This window comes from Hyperolius riggenbachi, chromosome 12, assembly GCF_040937935.1.
Source record: "Hyperolius riggenbachi isolate aHypRig1 chromosome 12, aHypRig1.pri, whole genome shotgun sequence".
Taxonomy (NCBI): Eukaryota; Metazoa; Chordata; class Amphibia; order Anura; family Hyperoliidae; genus Hyperolius; species Hyperolius riggenbachi.
The window spans coordinates 67,193,989-67,214,614 of record NC_090657.1 but is presented as its reverse complement, the minus strand read 5'-3'; the positions used below and the strand labels follow the sequence as shown (position 1 = coordinate 67,214,614).

The 20,626-nt window shown below is 45.5% G+C and overlaps 1 protein-coding gene across 2 annotated transcripts in view; it reads left to right on the top strand.

The window, feature by feature from the left end:
• Positions 1–20,626, top strand: part of ERGIC3 (ERGIC and golgi 3) — a 59,170-nt gene extending 38,544 nt beyond the window's left edge. For both annotated transcript variants that reach the window (XM_068263665.1, XM_068263666.1), the window contains 6 exons: positions 5,690–5,721; positions 7,299–7,395; positions 10,259–10,323; positions 12,661–12,797; positions 12,904–12,959; positions 14,313–20,626. In XM_068263665.1, the coding sequence (XP_068119766.1) occupies positions 5,690–5,721; positions 7,299–7,395; positions 10,259–10,323; positions 12,661–12,797; positions 12,904–12,959; positions 14,313–14,392 (467 nt within the window). In that variant the 3' untranslated portion in view covers positions 14,393–20,626. The remainder of the gene's footprint in view (positions 1–5,689; positions 5,722–7,298; positions 7,396–10,258; positions 10,324–12,660; positions 12,798–12,903; positions 12,960–14,312) is intronic.

The window sequence follows — 20,626 nt, the reverse complement described above, 5'->3', positions numbered from 1 at the left end:
AGGGCTAAGCATACCAGCGTCACATGCCTGTATGCAGATCCCTGAATGCCCACATGGAAGGTAGTCACATGGCAAACAGCGTACTGATACACTGTCACTCTGTAAACGGCAATTCTATCATCTGTATAATTGCCCCATGAACTGTTGTCAGTCCTTGTTCTTTGTGCTACAATTGATAGGAGCTGGAAAAAACATATTTGACCAATCAGTGGACGAAAAAAAAACGCACACAAAACAGCTCCAGCCCAGCATAGACCTCTCAGTCCAGCTCTGGCCTTATTCACGACAAAACCGGAAAAAAAACGTTACCGCTCTGCAGAGGCGGCGACGGAAACCCGAATTGGTCAACTCCCTTTTTTCCAACTCCGGCACCCCCTTTGATGCGCTGTCCCCCTTTCCTTCTATTGGGAACTCATGCTGCACCACCCATTAAGGTGCCTCACTTACAGGAATAATCCCATAAGCAACACAGTACAGACCCATTTCTGATCTGTACTGCTCCGTGTGTCCCTGCACCGAGCTGGGAAACACTTCCTATTCTGGCATTCCTGTCCATGGACTCTGGGAAAAACTCTGGGGAAATACGTTGAAACCCGAGACACACAGTAGCATGTCTCTGTATCTCTCCCCCCCTCCCTTTCAGCTGCTCTGCCCGGAGCCGCGAGCACAGCCTGCCGTGACGTGGATCCCCCAGCCCCTCCTCCCCCCTGCCATGACGTGTGGGGGCCATGACTCACGGGGGCGGGCTCTCTCCACTGCCGCCATTTTGAGTCCTGGACTGCCAGCCAAGATGGCTGCTCCCATAGCAGCCTCTCGTTCCTATAGACCTAGGAGAGAGAGCAAACACAAATAGAACATACTTTTTTTATGCATCGTTACACACAGCTTCTATCCACAGTGCACAAAAATCAGCCTCAGCATTCCTTCACGTCTCAGCTGTAATCCGAACTGCAATCAAACATACGGATCCCCAGAGACGTAGGAATCTTTCTCACTCTATCACAGACATAACTAAGAACCGCCCGACTGGAAATGCGAGAAACGTGCAGAACATCTCACAAACAGAAAGACACTCGCTTTCCTCCTCTCTCCCCTCTCTCCCCCCCATCCAGCCCCAACAGACTGAAGCACCACTGGCTTATCTCCTGCTGCGGGGGACCCCCCCCCTTTTTCCCAGCCTCTGTAGAGACGGGAAGAGAAGAGAAGAGAAAAAAACTTCTTGCCAGCACAAACATGCCTGAGACAAATGCAGAGATAACCACTCCGTAAATATACAACACAGGAAGCTTGAATCTGAAGAGGGAGAAGAAAAAAAAAACCAAGCACATAAACCAGACTCCCCCCTCCCACCATGCATGGGAGAGATGAGAAGCCCGCAGCCACCATGCTGCACTTAACACCGAATATACACATTAACACATTAGCCTCCTCTCCTACAATAAAGATAATGCCACACAACAACGTAAAACATACTTGCCTGAGCAGAAGACTTTGTAAGCCTGCGAATTCGACCAGCTTTTGGCAACTTTCCACGACACTGAGTGGATCTCTGGAACTACTGAGCGTCAGCTCTGTGTACCCACACTGGCTCAGCGGATCATCTCCAGCAGCAGCTGCCAGCCGGCCTCGGAGCTTCCAGACACCTGTGACCCGGTTTGGCAAGGACTGATGTGCACTGTCAGTCTAAGTTTAACATCCACGAGTGTCGCCGCTGGTTCTCTCGAATTGCAGCTGTGTGCTTGGCTCCCACACACACCCACTTATCAGTATCAGCTTGATAAGCTTTACCGTCTGCGTCCGTCTATTCCGCTTGTTTTGCTGTGGAATATCTTGAAACCATTTTCCTTCGGCCCCGGCCCCGTCTGCCTGTATCGTTAGGCAGGGAAGGATTTCAGGCACCACTGTTATAAACTGTTCTTATCACCTTGCTTCGACACCATCGTCTCACAGACTGTGAGATCACTTGACTCTCCACACAGCAAACAGGATATAGACTTGCTCAGGCTTCTTTCAATGTTTCCGTTACTTATTCAAGTCACAGGAATACAGATAGATACATTCATCATGTCCTAGCCATGCCAATCTTCATGTTGCGTTATAAGCTCATGATTAGACTCCCTCTTGGAGTCAATCAGGTACCTTCTTCCTAACTACGTTACACTAAACTACAGCATACATTATATCAGATTACAGAAAGGACGAACATGCTTAGGTCCCAGTCGGCCTTGCGAGCTAGTGCAGAAGGAAGAAGCAGAAGTGAGTTCTCCATTGCTTGCTCCAGCTTTAATGCCGGCTAGGAAAGAGTTAAATATGACATCATCTTCGCCACCCCCTATATCAGTCTATTGGTGGACCCACTCATGGTGTCATCATACCCGCCTACTCGATTAATAATCGATGAGACATTTGACATACATGCAGGAATGTGAATATTTACAAAACATGACTGATGTTTATTGTTCCAGGCCCAGGTCAGGGAGACCTGCGGCCTTGATCAGAACAGCTTCTTGGTATGTTCTAGTTCTGCTGACAGAACTGCAGATTTTCTCTCTTCAGAGAAAATCCCCTTAAAGGGCAGGTCTGCTCATCAAGCCTTTTTGACTAACTCAGTCCAAATAACTGAGGCCTACTTAAATTATAACATACAGCGGCTGCCTGACATCTGTGAAGATCTGGCATGCCGGATCCATAATGCTCAACCACTGCCCGATCGCATTGTTCTCTCCTACCCACAGGAATCGTGTGCCACTTACTCTCCCTCCCCCCGCATAGCAACATATGTGTCGCTAGCCTGGAGGCTAGTAATGCATTTGTACAGTGTCGGCACAGCACTGCCACCCAAGAGATCATTTATTGAACCCTGCTGGGTGACAGAAATCTCCTGGTTTTTACAGGGTTTGACAGCTTGAGGACCACATGCTTACACCCCCCTTGTGACCATGCAATTTTTTTTTTACAATGCTTTAAGAGCTTGCTGCAGAGCCATATAACTTGGCACACAATTGAATCTCCTCCCCTTTGTCATCAACAGAGCTTTTTGTTGGTGACATCTGATTGCTGCTGCAACGTTTTTGTTTTTAAATTTTATTATAAATATCAAAAAATCAGGAAAAAAAAAAAGTTTATTTTCTTTTTTAACACCCACCCTCCTCCCCCTTGAGAACCTATCAGGGCGAATGGCTCTCATAGGCATTAGCCTAAGAGAGGTGATCATTGTCCCTGTCACTCGAGGGGACAGCTCAGTGACAGAGCTGTCCCTGTACAGCGCTGCAGGAGATCGCAGCGCTGTAAATGTAAATAATGGACGTTTTCAGCCATTACACAGCCTGTCAGCCGCGATTGCGGCTAGCAGGCTGAACATGGAGCTCTGCTCCGTGTCATGGTGTTCCCTGAAAATCCCCACCCACCGCTCTTGATGCCTTTCGGCATTAGGTGGGCTGCCACCTTACTGACGCCTATCGGCATTAGGTGGTCGGGAAGGGGTTAAAGTGTACCTGAGGTGGTATAAAAAAAAAAATAACTTCCTAAGAAGAGAGAAGCCTCTGAATCCTGCAGAAGCTTCCCACGTCATCCTGCGCCCACCACCGAAACCTGTCCAACTAGAGCTTGTTGGAAATGTTGCATGGCTGCACTCAGGCGTACCTGCACAGAATGCTGAAGTGGCTTGTATACGAGCAGCTTCAGCCTAGTGGGCGTCGGAGCATTTATAGTTGCCTGTCCGGGTGGCTGGATCGGCTTCTTCTCTCCTCCACTGCAGCAGCGATGTAACCCCGACATGTCTTCTCGGTTCTGATCACATGATATGACGTGATCGGGATCCAGGACACCATGTCAGTGTTACAGCGCCACCCGGTGGTGGAAGAGGAGTGATGAGTCTCGTCTATCAGCCCTCTTCTTGGTGGCGCTGTAACACTGACCTGGTCTCCTGGATCCCGATCACGTCCTATCATGTGATCAGAACCGAGAAGACATGTCGGAAGTTCAGAGCCACCGGTGGAGGAAGAGAAGATGCCGTCCGAAAGAACTAACTATAACGGCTCCCTGCCGCCCACACGTTTGGCTGCACTAGGCATTTGCCTGCAGAGGTTTACATTGCACAGCAGCTTTCAAACAAAACCTTTCATTTGAAGCTGCTAATGGTTTAAAGCAATCCATTTTCAACCGGAGAAATTTTGATATAGTGCGTTCCTACAATAGCTAAAGGCCTTTTTCACACTAGGTACGTTTTTGTGCGCTTTTAACAGCGCATTGCCCTGTGCGTTAAGCAAGGTATTGATTTTCCCATGTATGTGCCTCGTTCACATCTATGCGCTGTGCTGTGCTGCATTACAAAAATGTAGGGTTGCATGCATTTCTGTGCGTTGAGCTGTAAAGCGCACATCAATGCAAGTGAATGGGTGTGCTTTTTTTTTAGCACATACAAGCGCATAGAAGCGCATGCGGTTTTTACCTCTATTTGATAAAAAAAATACATTTACTGTACATATGAAAACAAAGCTTTATTGACAACTGCTACAATAAGCAAAACCTGCTTAAAAAAAGCGCAATGCACTGAAACGCTCACTAAAGCGCGCACAAGCGCATGCGTTTTTATCATGCGGTTTTTACACGTTTTTCAATGCACCCAATGTGAACGAAGCCTTAGATTTTGTCTCCTTTCAGGTGACAGTTTGACAGATGTGCAGGCAATCCCCCAACCTTACTGCTTTTATTTCTTATCTACCGTCTGTTTAGAGAATTTAGGTGACCATACACCAGAAGATTATGGGCAGATTCGGCCAAGAGACAAATTTATCTCTAATCGAATCTGATTAGAGATGAATGTGTCTCTTGGTCGATTCTGCCCATACACTACAGGCCGATTCCCGTCTGATTTCAGCATGAAATCATCAGGGAATCTGCTGAGCCCGCCGCTGCCGCCGCAATGTATTAATGTATGTAGTGTGTGCATTTATACATTACCTGTCCTGTAGCAGCTTCTGCACGGTGTAAAGTGCCAACATATTACACAACGCTAGACATTACTTTAGGTTACAGACAATATTTAGGGGTGACATACAGCAATATGACAATACAGGAATACAAGAAAAGCCAGATCACGCAGCACAGTACGAGTACAAGGTAACGCTTAGTCCAGTCCCTGGATTGGAGCATGGAGATTAGGCAAGTCGTGATCACTCAGATCAATAGAATGGGTGTACGTTGATGGAGGTGCTTGGTCAGGCAGGAGACACAAGGAGGACCCAGCCGAAGGCTTAAAATCTAGAGATAAAGGTAGGGGACCAGAGTTCAGCGTTCAGCTGCGAGTTTAGAGCACCAGTGAGGGGCAGGCCTCTTTGTAATGGCATGCATGATGAGGGTGGAGTTAGGAAGGCAGGTCTCTTTTTTTTTTTTTTTTTTTAATGGCATGATAGGTGGGCGGAGTCAGGAACTCGCCTTCCGAGGTTCTTGGAGCCATATAAAAATTATGGGTTACTCTACCGGCTATCACAAAGCGAACCATCTATTTTAGGTGCTTTTACACTTTTTAACATCCACTTTTGAGAATAGATAACAACTTGGAGCGCATAAGTGGAATCATCTCACTTTCCTTTCATGTAACCACATGTAACGGCATATTGGTCTTTTTTTGTTATTTTTTTTTATCTTTGCTGTATATCCATTACAATGTTTTGTTTTCCTTCTACAGTTCATGACTTACAGAGTTTTGGACTTGACAATGTGAGTATGATTAGTATTATTATCCTGAAATTAAAGTTATGTGACATGCGCACTGAAACATAAAATCGTATAAAACTACCAATGAGCGATTGTTCCAAGATCAAATTCAGAAGATGTTAAATGGAATGTTAAGTAAAAGTAGCCAATTACTTACCTGGGGCTTCTTCCAGCCTCCTGAAGATCTCCTGGTTTTTCCACATCATTATATGCTGCTTCGTTCCCCTTTTGTCACCCTCTGTAAACCGGACGATTCTGCATGTCGCTGACCACTGCGCATGCGTGGAGTTGGCTGCGTGCCTCCTTAGTAGATCTGTACACACTGCTGACGATAAACGATTATCTGCCAAAGTGATCCGTCCTTTCGGTCATTCAATATGTCCGAGCACTATCTTGGATTGTTCGTTAATCGTTCCCTTAAAGTAAACCAGACACTAAAAAATAAAACGAATCGATACTTACCCGGGGCCTTCTCCAACCCCATAAGCTCATGTGAGTCCCTCGCCGTCGCCCTGCTGTTCAGCCGCGATCAGCCCCAGTAACTGGCTTAGTTGCGTCAGTCTGAGGTCCATGCATGCACAGAAGACCCAGACTAAACCCAACTGAGCCTGTTGCTGGGCCTGATCGCAGCTGAACTGCAGACCGCGGGAGGACGGCGAGGGACTCGCATGTGCTTATGGGGTTAGAGGAAGTCCCGTGTATTCTTTTTTTTTAACAAATCAACCCGTGTATTCTACCGTATGTCGTTATGGTTCCTCCTTAAAGAGAACCCGAGGAGGAATATTGAAATCCTAATAGGACCCAGAGGCATGTCAAGTGCACAATGACATGCCTCTGTGTCGCTCTATATTGCCGATGCCAGTCCCCCTGCGCTCTGCGGTCCCCCCTGAAAAGATCGCTAGCCTGCTTCGTTTACCTGAGGCTTGTCAATCAGCCTCCTCCGCATCACCCCCTCGATAACACGCTCCCCCCGCTGCTCTCCGCCTCTGCTAGCCTCCTCCAATAGGAAGCCAACCCGCAACCCAGGAGTAGGGGGAGCCTGGGGATAACACTCCCCCCCCGCTCCCTGCCTCTGCTAGCTTCCTCCAATAGGAAGCCAAGCCACGACCCAGGAAGTACGCGGGGGGGGGGGGGGGAGTGTTATCCCCAGGCTCCCCCTACTCCTGGGTCGCGGGTTGGCTTCCTATTGGAGGAAGCTAGCAGAGGCGGAGAGCAGCGGGGGGAGCATCTTATTGAGGGGGCGATGCGGAGGAAGCTGATTAACAATCCTCAAATAAATAAAGCAGGCTAGTGACAAGCAGCCTGGCGATCTTTTTCATGGGGGATAGCAGAGTGCAGTGGGGACTGGCAGTGGCGATAGATGGACACAGAGGCATGTCTCTGTGCACATGACATGCCTCTGGATCCTTTTAGGATTTCAATATTCCGCCTCCTGGTTCTCTTTAAGCCGTAGTTTGTACTTTGAATTTCCAAACAATATCTGAATGCTAAGTCGTTCTTTGTTTGTTTTTTAGTGATTTTATTTCTCTGTGAACAAGCCATTAGGATTGGGTTGTAATCTATCTCTGATTTCCCTCCAGATAAACATGACCCATCATATCAAACATCTGTCGTTCGGGCGAGATTATCCCGGCCTAGTGAACCCTCTGGATGGAACACGTGTGGACGCCATGCAGTGTAAGATGGGCTTCTGTTTCCTTTCTCACTCGCCATATAAATCTATAGTTACATAGTTATTTGGGTTGAAAAGAAGACATGCATCCATCGAGTTCAACCAGAGAAAAAAGTACAACACCAGCCTGCTCCCTCACATATCCCTGCTGATTCAAAGGAAGGCAAAAAACCCTTACAAGGCATGGTCCAATTAGCCCCAAAAGGGAAAAAAATCCTTCCCGACTCCAGATGGCAATCAGATAAAATCCCTGGATCAACAATGCTGGGAATTGCCTAGTAACTATAGCCATGGATGTCTATCACTGCAAGGAAAGCATCTAAGCCCCCTTTAAATGCAGATCTAGAATTTGCCATAACTTCTTCCTGTGGCAATGCATTCCACATCTTAATCACTCTTACTGTAAAGAACCCTTTCCCTATGTTGGATCATTTTTTTCCCTTTTTTTGAACTGTATCTAGTACTGGACTAGATTCATTCTTAAAGGGAACCTTAACTGAGAGGGATATGGATGTTTCCTTGAAGGACACCCGAAGCGAAAAAATAAACGAATGAAACAAATTATCGTATCCATCTTCCTTCTCCTAAAAATGACTTTTTAAGATATTGCACAGTTTTATTTTATGTTTTAAATTTACTTTTTAAGTTTTAACTGTTGTTTTTGCTCAATGTCACATTCATTGAAGGCTGCCAGAGATAAAATCTATGAACTATTGATACTTTTTATCGCTTTCCTGCTCTCAGAAGCCATTTTCTGCTAGGAAAGTGTTTTATAGTTGGAATTTCTTATCAGAATTTCTTATCAGTCACACTGTAGTCACTTCCTGTCTGAATCAGGACTGAGTCAGCCACTTACATACCTGATATTTAACTCTTTCAGGCAGAGAAAAAAGAAAGGAACACAGCCTAGTTATTTGTCTGCTAGGCACTGTACATACACATGTCTATCTCATCATGCCACACGTGACTTTGGGTATCCTTTAAATACCAGTTACTTGGCAGTCCTGCTGATCTTTGGCTGCAGTAGTGGCTGAATCACACACCTGAAAAGCATGCAGCTAATCCAGTCTGACATCAGTCAGAGCACCTGATCTGCATGCTTGTTGAGGGGCTGTGGCTAAAAGTATTAGAGACGCAGGATCAGCAAGAGAGCCAGGCAACTGGTATTATTTTAAAAGGAAAAATCCATATCCTTCTCAGTTTAGGTTCCTTTTAAAGAGAACCTGAGGTAAGCGGGATATGGAGACTGCCATATTTATTTCTTTTTAAACAATGCAAATTTACCACCTGTCCTGCTGATCCTCTCACTCTTCTGCCTGGTGCACACCATGCAATTTCCAGTTAGATAGATGGGTCAAATTGGTTATTTCTGACTGGTCTGATGTGATTTCGATTTTTCTGATCGATTTTCCAATCACTTCTATATAAAATTGATTTTTAAAAAAAAAGGCACACAGCTCAACAGTCCGTGGAAAAGAGGCCTAAGACTACTGATACCAGAATGATCAGCAGGACTGCCAGGCAATTGGTATAGTTTAACAGCATGAGGACCACAGGACTACACCCCCCTAGTGACCCTGCACATTTTTTTTTTTTTTTACAACTCAGCACACTGCAGCTTTAAAAGCTCGCTGCAGAGCCATACAACTTAGCACACAAATTAATCTCCTCCCCTTTTCTTGCCACCAACAGAGCTTTCTGTCGGTGGCATCCGATTGCTGCTGCAACGTTTTATTTGTTAGTTTTTTTTCTGATTATATTTATAATAAAAATTGTTTTTATTTTTAACACTTTCCCTTCATCCTAGCTACACTTTGAGTATAGGAGAGCACACCTGCCCGACATAAAGAAAAGATCTGCATGTGGCGGTCTCTTAACCTCCTTGGCGGTAACCCCGTGTGTGACACGGGGTAAGCCGCCGGAGGGTGCCGCTCAGGCCCTACTGGGCCGATTTACTTAATTTTTTTTTTTGCTGGACGCAGCTAGCACTTTGCTAGCTGCGCCAGCACCCCGATCGCCGTCGCCGCGCGCCCGATCGCCGCTATCCGGTGCGGCGCGCGGCCCCCCCCCCCCCCAGACCCCGAGCGCTGCCTGGCCAATCAGTGCCAGGCAGCGCCGAGGGGTGGATCGGGTCTCCCAATGACGTCCCGACGTCGCTGACGTCGGTGACGTCATCCCGCCCCGTCGCCATGGCGACGGGGGAAGCCCTCCAGGAAATCCCGTTCTTTGAACGGGATTTCCTGATCGGTGATCGCCGAAGGCGATCGAAGCGGGCGGGGGGATGCCGCTGAGCAGCGGCTATCATGTAGCGAGCCCTCGGCTCGCTACATGATAAAAAAAAAAATTTTTTTTTAAAAACTGTTGCGCTTCCCCCTGGCGGTATTTTTCATACCGCCAAGGGGGTTAAGAGTTGAAGGGTTGAACTAGTTGGTACTAGTCCTGAAATGGTTTTGAAGTTTTTCTTGGTTATTTATTTGAGTTCAGTAGGGCTGTAAAGCAGGTCTCTGAAGTCTCGTTTTTTTTTTTTATCATGAAATCATGAACGTCACATAAATTGCTCTGCTGTTAAAAATTGGTATACGATAAATGCCTTATATTGTATTGCAGCCTAGGGTCACATGACCACCAAGCTGGGTGCTCCTCCTCCCCCTGCTGGAGAGCAGTGCTCCTAAAATTAATGACCGATGCACCTAAAGGCGCGTACACACTCCATAGTTTCACAAACGACGGGTCCGTCAGACCACATACGTCCTACTGTCGGCAGAACGGGTCTGAGGGACCCGTCGTTTGTGAAACTATGGCAGGTGTACGCGCCTTTACCTGCTAATCATCAGATTATCAATCATTCTTGCTTTTTTCTCTTTTTAGCTTCCATGATGTTTCAGTACTTTGTAAAAATTGTCCCCACAGTATACATAAAAGTTGATGGTGAGGTAAGTAAACCAACTATTTATCTAATGTAAATGAGCATTTACATTTGTTCTTTCGTCTGATGTACCAACCTGGACTGCTGAGCTTTTTAGAAGTGCCTTTAAGGTTAGAGAGAATTGACTCCCAAGACACAATAAAGTGAGGATCCTGCCATTGCAAGCTTACAATCTAAAGGCAGTAGGCTATAGAACTCCCAGGACGAGGGTGTATAAATTGCGTGCCCCCTGTAGATTCAGGCACACTATTGTGATGTGGTAGCCAGAGGTGCTCCCCAGTAACAGGTAGCCCCCAATATAGCTAACCAGAGGCCCCAGTATTATCCAGACGTAGGACACCCCCCCCTCCCCTGTATAGGTAGACAGAATGGCACCCAGTGTTAGTTAGCCAGATGTAGCACCCCCAGCATAGGTAGCCACAGGAGCCCCCAATACTAGGTAGTTGAATGTAACCCCTCAGTTTACGTAATCCCAAGAACCCCCAGTATTAGGTAGCCAGATGCAGCCCCCCCCCCCCCCCAGTACAGTTAGCCAGAGAATCCCCACCCCCAATGTAGGTAACCAGAGAGGCCTCCGCCTCCATCACATGTAGGTAGCCAGGGACCCCACACTGTAAGAAGCCAGAGAACTCCCCCCCCCCCCCCCCCCCCAATGCCCTTGCAGAGTGTGCAGCTGGTCGCGTTGACTTACCTTGCCGGGATCCATATGTACTTTCTTCTCCATTGCTTACCAACCTTATAGTAACAGCTCCCCCTATGATGTCAGTCATCATGGGCACTATTACTATGATGGCATGCCAGTGACCAGGAGATAGATGCGGCGTATTGATCCTGGAAAGCTGAGTTAATGTAACCTCTGTGCACTCTGCGTACACTGCTGCGCCCCGCTGCATGCAGTATTTGGCAGCTTAAAATCTCAGTTTCCTCTTGTCCCCTCCTACCTCATCCTGCTGCTGTTGTGGAAGTGGCTGATCCAGGAATACTGCTATTGCTCCTCTCCTCCAGCACATGGCATGCTCTTAATGTCTACCGCCTCCCTGCTTTTGGTGTAGAGAAATTGTCTGAAAAGAGTGGATTCCTGGCTATTGCCTCTGCTGCAGTTGATGTCCTTTTACACAGGGGAACATTCTGGGGGTGGAAGGGCCCACAGCAGGCTGATGAGGCAGGTGAGTGGCAAGCTAGCACCTGGAGTAGAAAGGCAGCTCAGATGCATACACTAAGGTATATGCAGGCTGTTAATGCTGACAACACAATTATGAGTTAATCGACAAATCGAGCCTATTTCTTTAAAATGAAATGCCACATTCAGTAAATGGGTTATACCATCCAAAAATAAAAAAAATTGCCTAAAAATAGTTTGTGCCCCAAATATGTTAACCCCTTTTTTTTTCTAAAATAGGCCCTTATATGTCCCCTGATCTTATTTTATTATTATTATTATTATTTACCCTGGTCTGTGTGGTTTTGTTTAACTGTGCAGTGCCTATAGGATTGTAGGAAGTGTTTTTTTTTTTTTTCTTAATATGCTATAACGCTTATCTAAAAATGCCAAAAACAAACTTCCCATTTCAGATAAGTACAGTGGCCAGAAGGTAATTTCATCCCTTGTGACGCCACTTCAGCTGCCTCGCCACCTTTGTCTCTGCCCCCCCTAATGTAAATGTGCTTTTTGCCCAAGCATTGGTAACTTTACCAGTCTGTTTTCTCCTGACGTGGTCCCAATTCATCTACCGCAGTGGGCGGGCTTCAGACGCTAAGCATGTGGCGCATATATGATGTCACATGCAGCACATGCTTTACGGAAGCCCAGCGGCAATGTGGACGATGCATAGGGACCACGGCGGGAGACAGTGGACAGGTAAAGTAACAAACGCTTGGGCAGGCAGCACATTCACATTAGGGGATACAGCACTGGGGGTTCCGTTGTGTTCATCACTCGTCCCGATATTGCGTGCTGTTACCTCCAAGCACCCAATCAACCACATCGGCCTGACCTTTTTCAGCATGTCCGTTTGATACATTTGACCAGTTGCGGCCCAAAATTGGTTAAATTGTTGATTGGCCATGCTAGTGGAAGCACAGATTTTCATTTGATTCAATAATAATTATCGGATGCTCAATCGGCCGCCAAGTCGACTGATATATGAGCATCTTAACTTGCCTACACCGATAAAGCACTGACTTATTAACGCTTGCGATGGAAATAATACAAAGTTCCAGGTAGGATTGGTACCATATGTACACGGTTTTTCTCTACCTGCCACTTCATGTGCTCTTTGACCCTGTACCCTTTATCTGTGTTTGAATTTTAATAACTAGAACTCTTTTTGTGTCTCTATTTCAGGTATTGCGCACCAATCAATTTTCAGTGACTAGACATGATAAGATTGCAAACGGCCTAATAGGAGATCAGGGATTACCCGGAGTATTTGTGTTGTATGAACTCTCTCCGATGATGGTGAAACTCACAGAGAAACACAGGTGAGGTGGATCATGCCCTCTCTGTATGCAGATATCGTCACTTGTGTTGCAGAACATGTGTTCTCTGCGCATTATCTCACTGTGGTATCCTCCTTCCCATGTCTAGGTCCTTCACTCACTTTCTCACTGGAGTGTGCGCCATAATCGGAGGAGTGTTTACAGGTACTTTTATTGTCCTCTACTTGTAGTGACTCCGCAGGATGCCAGGCAACTGGTATTGTTTAGAAGGAAATAAATATGGCAGCCTTCATATCCCTCTCGCTTCAGGTGTACCCGTAGGGGAGAAAAACGCCCCAAAGGGTAAGGGCCCGTTTCCACGACATCCAAATTCGTATTGCAATTTTCGCAGTAAAACTGAAACCGATGTGTGACCCAATTTTCAGTCCCTGGTTAACGAATAGGACCTGTAGGTTCATTCTTCACCTGAATCTGTCCATAAGTCCAATCATTGTGCATCTTTCCCCTGTACCGCCTCTGTGCCCCCCTTTACCTCCAGTGTCCTCCTCTGTTCCCTGTACTTTCAGTGTCCTTCTGTGTCACCTCTGCCCCCCCAGGTGTGTCACCTCTGCCCCCCAGGTGTGTCACCTCTGTCCCTGTGTCCTAAGTGTACCACAGCAAAATGTAATTTTACCAGTTTAACTGCCTCCTGAATGCCTAATGCCGATAGGCATCGGGAAGGTGGCAGCCCCAGGACCACGTAACGGCAATTGGCGTCAAGTCCTGGGACGGGGTTTTACAGGGGATTGCGTGCGCCGATGCACGCGCATCCCCGCTTGAATTACTCCGCTCTGTCATCAGTCTAACAGCCGCTATTAGACGGCGAAAACGCTGTCTATACAGCGCTGTGATCTAAACACAAAAGAAAAAACAAAACATTGGAGCAGCGTTCAGAACCCACCAACAGAAAGTTTTGTTGGTGGGCAGAAGGGGGGGGGGGGGATTACTTGTGTGCTCAATACTATGGCTCTGCAGTGAGCTCTTAAAGCTGCAAAGCCTTAAATTGCAAAACATTAGCCTGGTCACTGGGGGGTGTAAGCCTATGGTCCTGAAGTGGTTAAAATTTTCTCATTCATTTTTTTAGATCAATTTTCTCATAACCTACAAGGTCTTTTTTTTTTTTTTTTTTAAATTGACTTGTTCCCACCGAATCAAATTTCACATTTTCGGACCATTCAAATCTTGGGTGCACCTTTTTTGAAAGTGAGAAAATGTAAAATGACACAGAGCACGTAATCGGTGAACTGATTCCGTAAGTCTTATAAATGAATGGAAAGTGGAAATTTGGCCGGTTTTATTTCAGACACCCCACTTGTAGGTGCCTGTATAATTTGTAAAAGGCCTGTGAAATCTCTAAAAATCAAACCACTGAAAGCTGCGCTACTTGTCCTAGGAATACTGTGGGGTCAGTATTTTAATGAGGTCTGTGCACCATGTTTAAAGGCTGTTTGATTTGTGTATCAATGAACAATTGCTGTTTGGCTTTCTTATAACCTGTATATCATTGTTTCCGTATAGTTGCAGGTCTCATTGACTCTCTCATCTACCACTCCACACGTGCCATTCAGAAGAAAATTGACCTGGGGAAAACCACATAGAGAAACCACAGGTCTCCAGCAACAGAGCAAGAGACTGGCCAGTGTGCTCATCCGTTCTGTAGAAACGTGGAAAAGGGTAACCTTACACGACAGAGAATGTGTACTTTACACGACAGAATCCACATTGTCCAACCTGAGAAGTCTATCAAGAGATTTGTTTTATGGTGCAAGCCGAAGCCTGCGTTGTTTCCCAGGGAAATTTTATGTGACACTTAGAGTATTTTGGCAGCTGTTAGCTGGTGCGTTTGGTGTTTTTTTCAGTGGGATCTTTTATTTAAATGTTTTCTTCCCTTGCACTTAGTCACGTGGAAGGTTATGGTATTGCTTGGGGGCATGTGACTGCTCAGCACAGCCTCCTAGGTGTATCGGAGAACTGGAATTACCACTCATAGCTGGGAGACCTCACAAGTGTTGGGCATAACAGAAGATCCATTCAGGTTTTCTCTCTTTAGGGTCTATCGTATGGAACTGACCAACAGCCAGTCGCAGGAGGACCTACTTACGGTTACCGGTATTCCCGCGCAGTTAAATATTAAGGAATGTTTTAATTCTCTCCGCTAGCTGTTACGGAAGATCACGGCTGGATACATCAGAACCTATAAGAACTTCCAACATGACCTCACAACAACCGTGACCTGTTTACAAGTGAGAATTAAGCTGAATGTGGTCATCTGATTTTTGATTGGCTCATTACTGGTCAGACATGTCCCTGGATACTTGTTAGTGACTTCTGATGCAACAGAGCACAGCTCGTCTATTTTCTCTTTTCTGTGGGTCGACCTTTCTTAAACCAGTGTGATTTTAACTTAAACTTGCTCATAAACCGGAATTTGGCCTTTTACTAAGGAAATCCTTGCACATAATTTTTTTTTGTCCTTTGCAGTTTGCAAACATTTTAGATTATTGTGTAATTTGGGTGGCTTAATTCTTTTCTTTGTGGGTTTCTTATAATACTGAACATTTTGATTTTGTTTTCATTTGATGCGCCAATGAATGATCAGTTTTTGTAGCACTAGCTGTAATGTGGACTCTTTGTGGTCCTGTCCCAGTATGTAGTGCAGTCTTTTTTTTCGACATCACTAATTGGACTCTCAGGTCCTAAATTTGGTTGGGTTTCCTGGTCCAGAAGCCCAGCCATGCCCCCCTTTTACTGCAGCGAGGTGCCACAATATACAGCCTTACCATCAGTTTCATTTACTCTGTATAGAATCACTTTACAGCTTCCACAGGAAACAATAGGGCAGATTTACCAAAACCAACACCAATGGAAATTGGAGTGAATCTGCAGCAGATGTGGTGTAGTTGTTTAAAGAGACTCCAAACACCACTCATGGGCATGCCTTTAAACCAGACTACTTCCAACATAGTCATGTTATGACCCCTCTGGAGGAGGCTTTTGCAATGGCCATGCGTGTCATTTCCTCTTCCTGCTTCATTCAGTGTTGCACTTCTCTAACAGAGAAGACAGGGATGACCCGGAAGTTATAACATAGCCAAGATGGCAGCTGCGATTTTTAAATTGAACAAAAGCTATTTGGTGTAGAATGGCAATTCAGGCATCAAATGAAAGAGGAGAGCACAAGCTACAGAAAGGTATGCATCTTTAAGTACTTTGCCGTACTTAAAGGCATGCCCACGGAGAGGTGCAAAAAAAAAAAAAAAAAGCTGTTAGAGATTAAAGGAAGACCTACTTACTTCGGCAGTGGGAAGCCTCTGGATCCTCCAGGGTTTTTTTCCGGCCTCCCTCGCCAATCCAGTGCTCAAAACTGCTCACGGTTGCACAGAAAAAGCTGAGCCTGTTTGGCCAAGGGCTTGTTAACGGGAAACTAATCAGTGAAAAGGCAAGGAGGAGGGTGGCTTAACTCTCGAGAGGTAAGTACCCCAATTAAGTTCCTTTTTTCTTTTTTCCTTTCCTCTTCAGGTTTTCTTTCAAAACAACCAATCACAGTGCTTGATCTAGTTATCTGCTCTACTTTTGTTTCAACTCTCTTCTTGCTCTGGCTTTTATACATTCTCTCCACTGTTATTGGTTTAATTTTTTTATTTAGTCTTAAAGTTCTTAATAGTACAGTGTCCATTTGGCTGTGTGATGAGTTAAAGTAGAACTCCAGCTACCCCCTACTATGACAGCTTTGTCTTTCATGTGAGAATCTCACACTGCAGCACTAGGAAGGAAAGGGAAGTGTCTTTGGCTGATCTTGACAAACTATGCCTGAATTTGGGCTTTCAGACTCTAAAAACGATCCTATCCCCTAAACTGTGGTTAAAACTCACTTCACCTTATACTGTCACTAAGCTTGCCTGGATTACACAAATGATATTTACCTCATAGAAAGGGAAGTCTTGAAACTTCAGTTTCCTGGTGTTGCATCCCTGTTTACCCATAGCAACATAGCTGTGACGTTGGTACTATTGTGTAGAATAGATACATCCCTGTGTCTTATCCCCAGCCTTGGGGCTATGGCAAATACAGTGAAGCAGTTCCATGCACAAGAACACTACTTACACTCTTCTTGCTGCATAAATACAATTATATGGGAAAAATGATCATGCTACCAGGCTGAGAGAGCTGTAATTAAGTACATCCATCATTTATTTATGTTGTCTGTCAAGAAGCTAAATTACTGTGGATAGACACAAGGTATTCTGTATGTGCACAGGGGGCAGTGAGTTTTCATCTCTCACAGCAAGCACAAGAAGTATACTATAATACTTTTGTATCTTTCCAGGCTAAAGGTGCCCATACACTCGTCAGATTGGCAGCAGATAGATAAGAAATGCATCTGATGATCTATCTGATGCATTTTTAGAACATTTTTTACCAGGATAGAATTCCAATAGATTTCAGTTTGAAATCTATTGAAATTGGATCTGATGGCATTTTTTTGCCATCAGATTTTCATTAAGGCCAATGCAAACTGATAAGCAATCTCATCAGATCGACCTAAATTTTCCACCCTGCCAGTTCGATGGAAATCCATCGAAATCGATCGAAATCGGCCATCGATCGGTCAATTGGCCACCTGATTTGCGATCGATCGGGATCGATCGGCCGGCCAGAAAATCGGCTGAGTGAATGGGCCCCTTAACTATATACAATTTGTCTCCATGGTCAACAAGTTTTGAAGGACACCTGAACTGCGAGACAGCTAATTTTGTCGCAGAGCTGGGCCGATGATGTGGGCGCCAGCATAAGACGTAATGAGAATTATGGCCAGATCGCCACTCAGTGACCAGTTTGGCCTGGACCCCCCAAACCCCCCCCCCCCCCCCCCGATCATCATAATGAATCTAATAAACGACTCCGTCAGCATACCCATCAAAGCAGTATTTAAAGTGGATCATCAGTCAGAAATAGGAAATTATCTATTTCCATGTGGTCAGGTTTGGAATCGGCAAAATACCAGCATTTTGGAAAACAGATCGGAAAGCTGTTGTTGTGGAGGGGACTTTATTTGTGGTGTTGTCCATAGCTGCTGTTACCGCCACAATCCCACTAGTGTTTGGCTATAATAGCTGAACTCCAGCACCCAAATGACTTTGTAGACACCGGCATTAGCCAGACGCCAACCATAGCCGTTACTGAGATTGGCAACTCCAGGGTCCAAGGCGTCATATAGTCCAAATACAGGGAGTTGTCGATTTGTGAACACTGCCGATACGAACCTCCAACCCACCGCAATGTCAGCGACTCTCTGTACTGTGCCCATGCAGAGGAGGACACGGGGCAAATAGAGGATACAAAGGGGCATAGAGGAGGACACAGGGAGACATAAGGGGGCATAATCCACATGATGCTCCTTCACCATCAATGCACCAGGTTTATTATATACAGTATATATTTTTTTTTTTTTCTTTCCCCCCCTAGTTTGTGTCCTCTAAACCTAGATGCGTCTTATGGTCTGAAAAATACGGTATATAGAGCCAACATATTATGCAGTGCTGTACAATAAATAAGATGACACAATGATAACGGGTGACTGACAACACAATACAGGTAATAAGCAATAAGATGCATAATGCCAGAGTTGTAGTTCCAATAATGCATGTTCACATTATTCTGGGTAAAGTGCAGAATCAGGTATTATACATAAGGAGAGAGAATCCTGCCCAAAGGCTTACAATCTAGATAGGCGCTCCAAGTCGCAGCTGCATTAAGACAGTACTAGAGAGCGAATAAAGCAGGCCGGTCCTGCTAAAAGCATCATCTTTTCTGGTGTCAATCAAAATAACACAAATTTCTATACCAGTGTTTCTCAAACCTGTCCTTGTGACTCCCCAACGGTGCATGTTTTGTGACTCCAATGGTGCATGGCAACCTCAACTATGCGGAGGTTGGGTAATTAGTGTCTCATCTACATGGAATCCACCTAGCTGAGACACTAATTACCCCACCTGTGCATAGGTGAGGTTGCCTGCAAAACATGAACCGTTGGAGTCACGAGGACAGGTGTGAGAAACTCTGATCTATACCTTCAGTCTAAGGTAACAGTTTCATTACGGACTCAAAATTGATCATAACCTTTGGTGTGCCTGATACCAATTTGCATATAGCCCCCCCCCCCTTCCTCCCGGTGTCTCAAGAAGCTTATCCAGTTTTTTTGGAGTGCAGCCCATCCCAACCAGGATATTTCCTTGTGTTGTTGGTATTTTCCCCTTGCCTGATATTGTGGTTGCCTATCCGCAACCTAGTTTAGCATAGGCAACCTAATTTGTAGGTAGTATTTGTCTCATTTGTTATCCTATTGCCTGAAAATACTTCCCTGTTTGGTACTCCTAATGTTCAGTTTTTTTGTTTTTTTTTGCTCATCTCAGTCCCTGAGAGGATTTCATCCACAGTATGCCCTTCATTATTTTAACTGAAGTCTGAATAAAAAAAAGAAACTCAAGGAGAGGGAAGGCTCTCTGCCCCATAGAGCAGAGCTCCCCAACCCTGACCTCAAGGGCCACCAACAGTACATGTTTTGCAGGAAGCCACAAATATTCACAGGTGGGGTAATTAGTGTCTCAGCAGAGCTGATTAACTACCTCTGGATTTCCACAAAACGTGCACTGTTGGTGGGCCTTGAGTACAGGGTTGGGGAACCGTATAGAGCAGTGGTCCTCAAACTAAGGCCCGCGGGCAGAATGTGGCCCCCTGAGGCTTTTTTACTGGCCCCACACACACAAAATGTATTACTTATAGATGCGGTCAGCTACATCTTTAAAATATTGGTGGTCCGCATATAGAATAGCAGTGCTGGCACCACCCATCCACATGGAAGCCAGAAAGCAGTCATTCGCTGGTTTCCAATCAAATTCCACATCAGGTGACACTGCTGTCCAATTACACTGCAGGTTGTCACCTGGGAATGCTTCACTGTCTGGCCCGCAAAGACTTCTACATCATTTCATGTACACTTCGACCGGCCCCCCAGCAGTCTGAAGTATGTTGACCCGGCCCTCCACCCAAAACATTTGGGGACCCCTGGTATAGAGCCTTCCCAATCTCATGGTGTCCTCATTCACCCCACAGGCTCCTCTGTTTGAATCTCCTACAACAGGAGACTTCGTAAGTCTTTCTAAGCACTCGGGCTCCCGAAGCATGGCGGCTCTGTACTGCGCACGGGAAAAAGGGTGCTCACGCAGGTGTAGTATGAAGTGGCCAATCTTCAGAAGCATGAATGCTTCTGAAGACTCCTGAAGCTGGCCGTACGCGGAAGAGAGCAGTATACGACCTATGGGTTATAGATTGCTAACAGGGAGCCTGTGAAGACAGGCAGGGCGACCGGGAAGACCTCCATAAGACCCTAAAGGACTCTCCTTAAGTGAGTATCCTTTTTTTTTGTTTTTTCTTCCACTGTAGACTCCATTTAAGTTGACCTCGCCGGGTCTATTGCCACCTAGTCTAGTTACTTTCAAGCTTTGTAATGAGAAAGATATGATTTTTGCTACTACTGCAGAAGACATGGTGGCACTAACCCTAAAATAAACGAATCCCTCACTTCACATTTCCTTATAAACCTTGGTAAAAAGGCTTCCTCTGTTTTATGACCATAACGCAGTTTTTGCTAGTCACATTGAAACGTTTTATCTGTGACATGTTTAATGTTGCCGATTCTCTGCAGGGAAACTTGCCAAATATCTGACTGATTGGGGAAATCAAAGATTTGCGTTGATTTTATTTTTTGAAGGGGATTTTATGGGATGCGATTGTGAATTTGGGATGGATTTCATTAAAAATCTATTTAACTA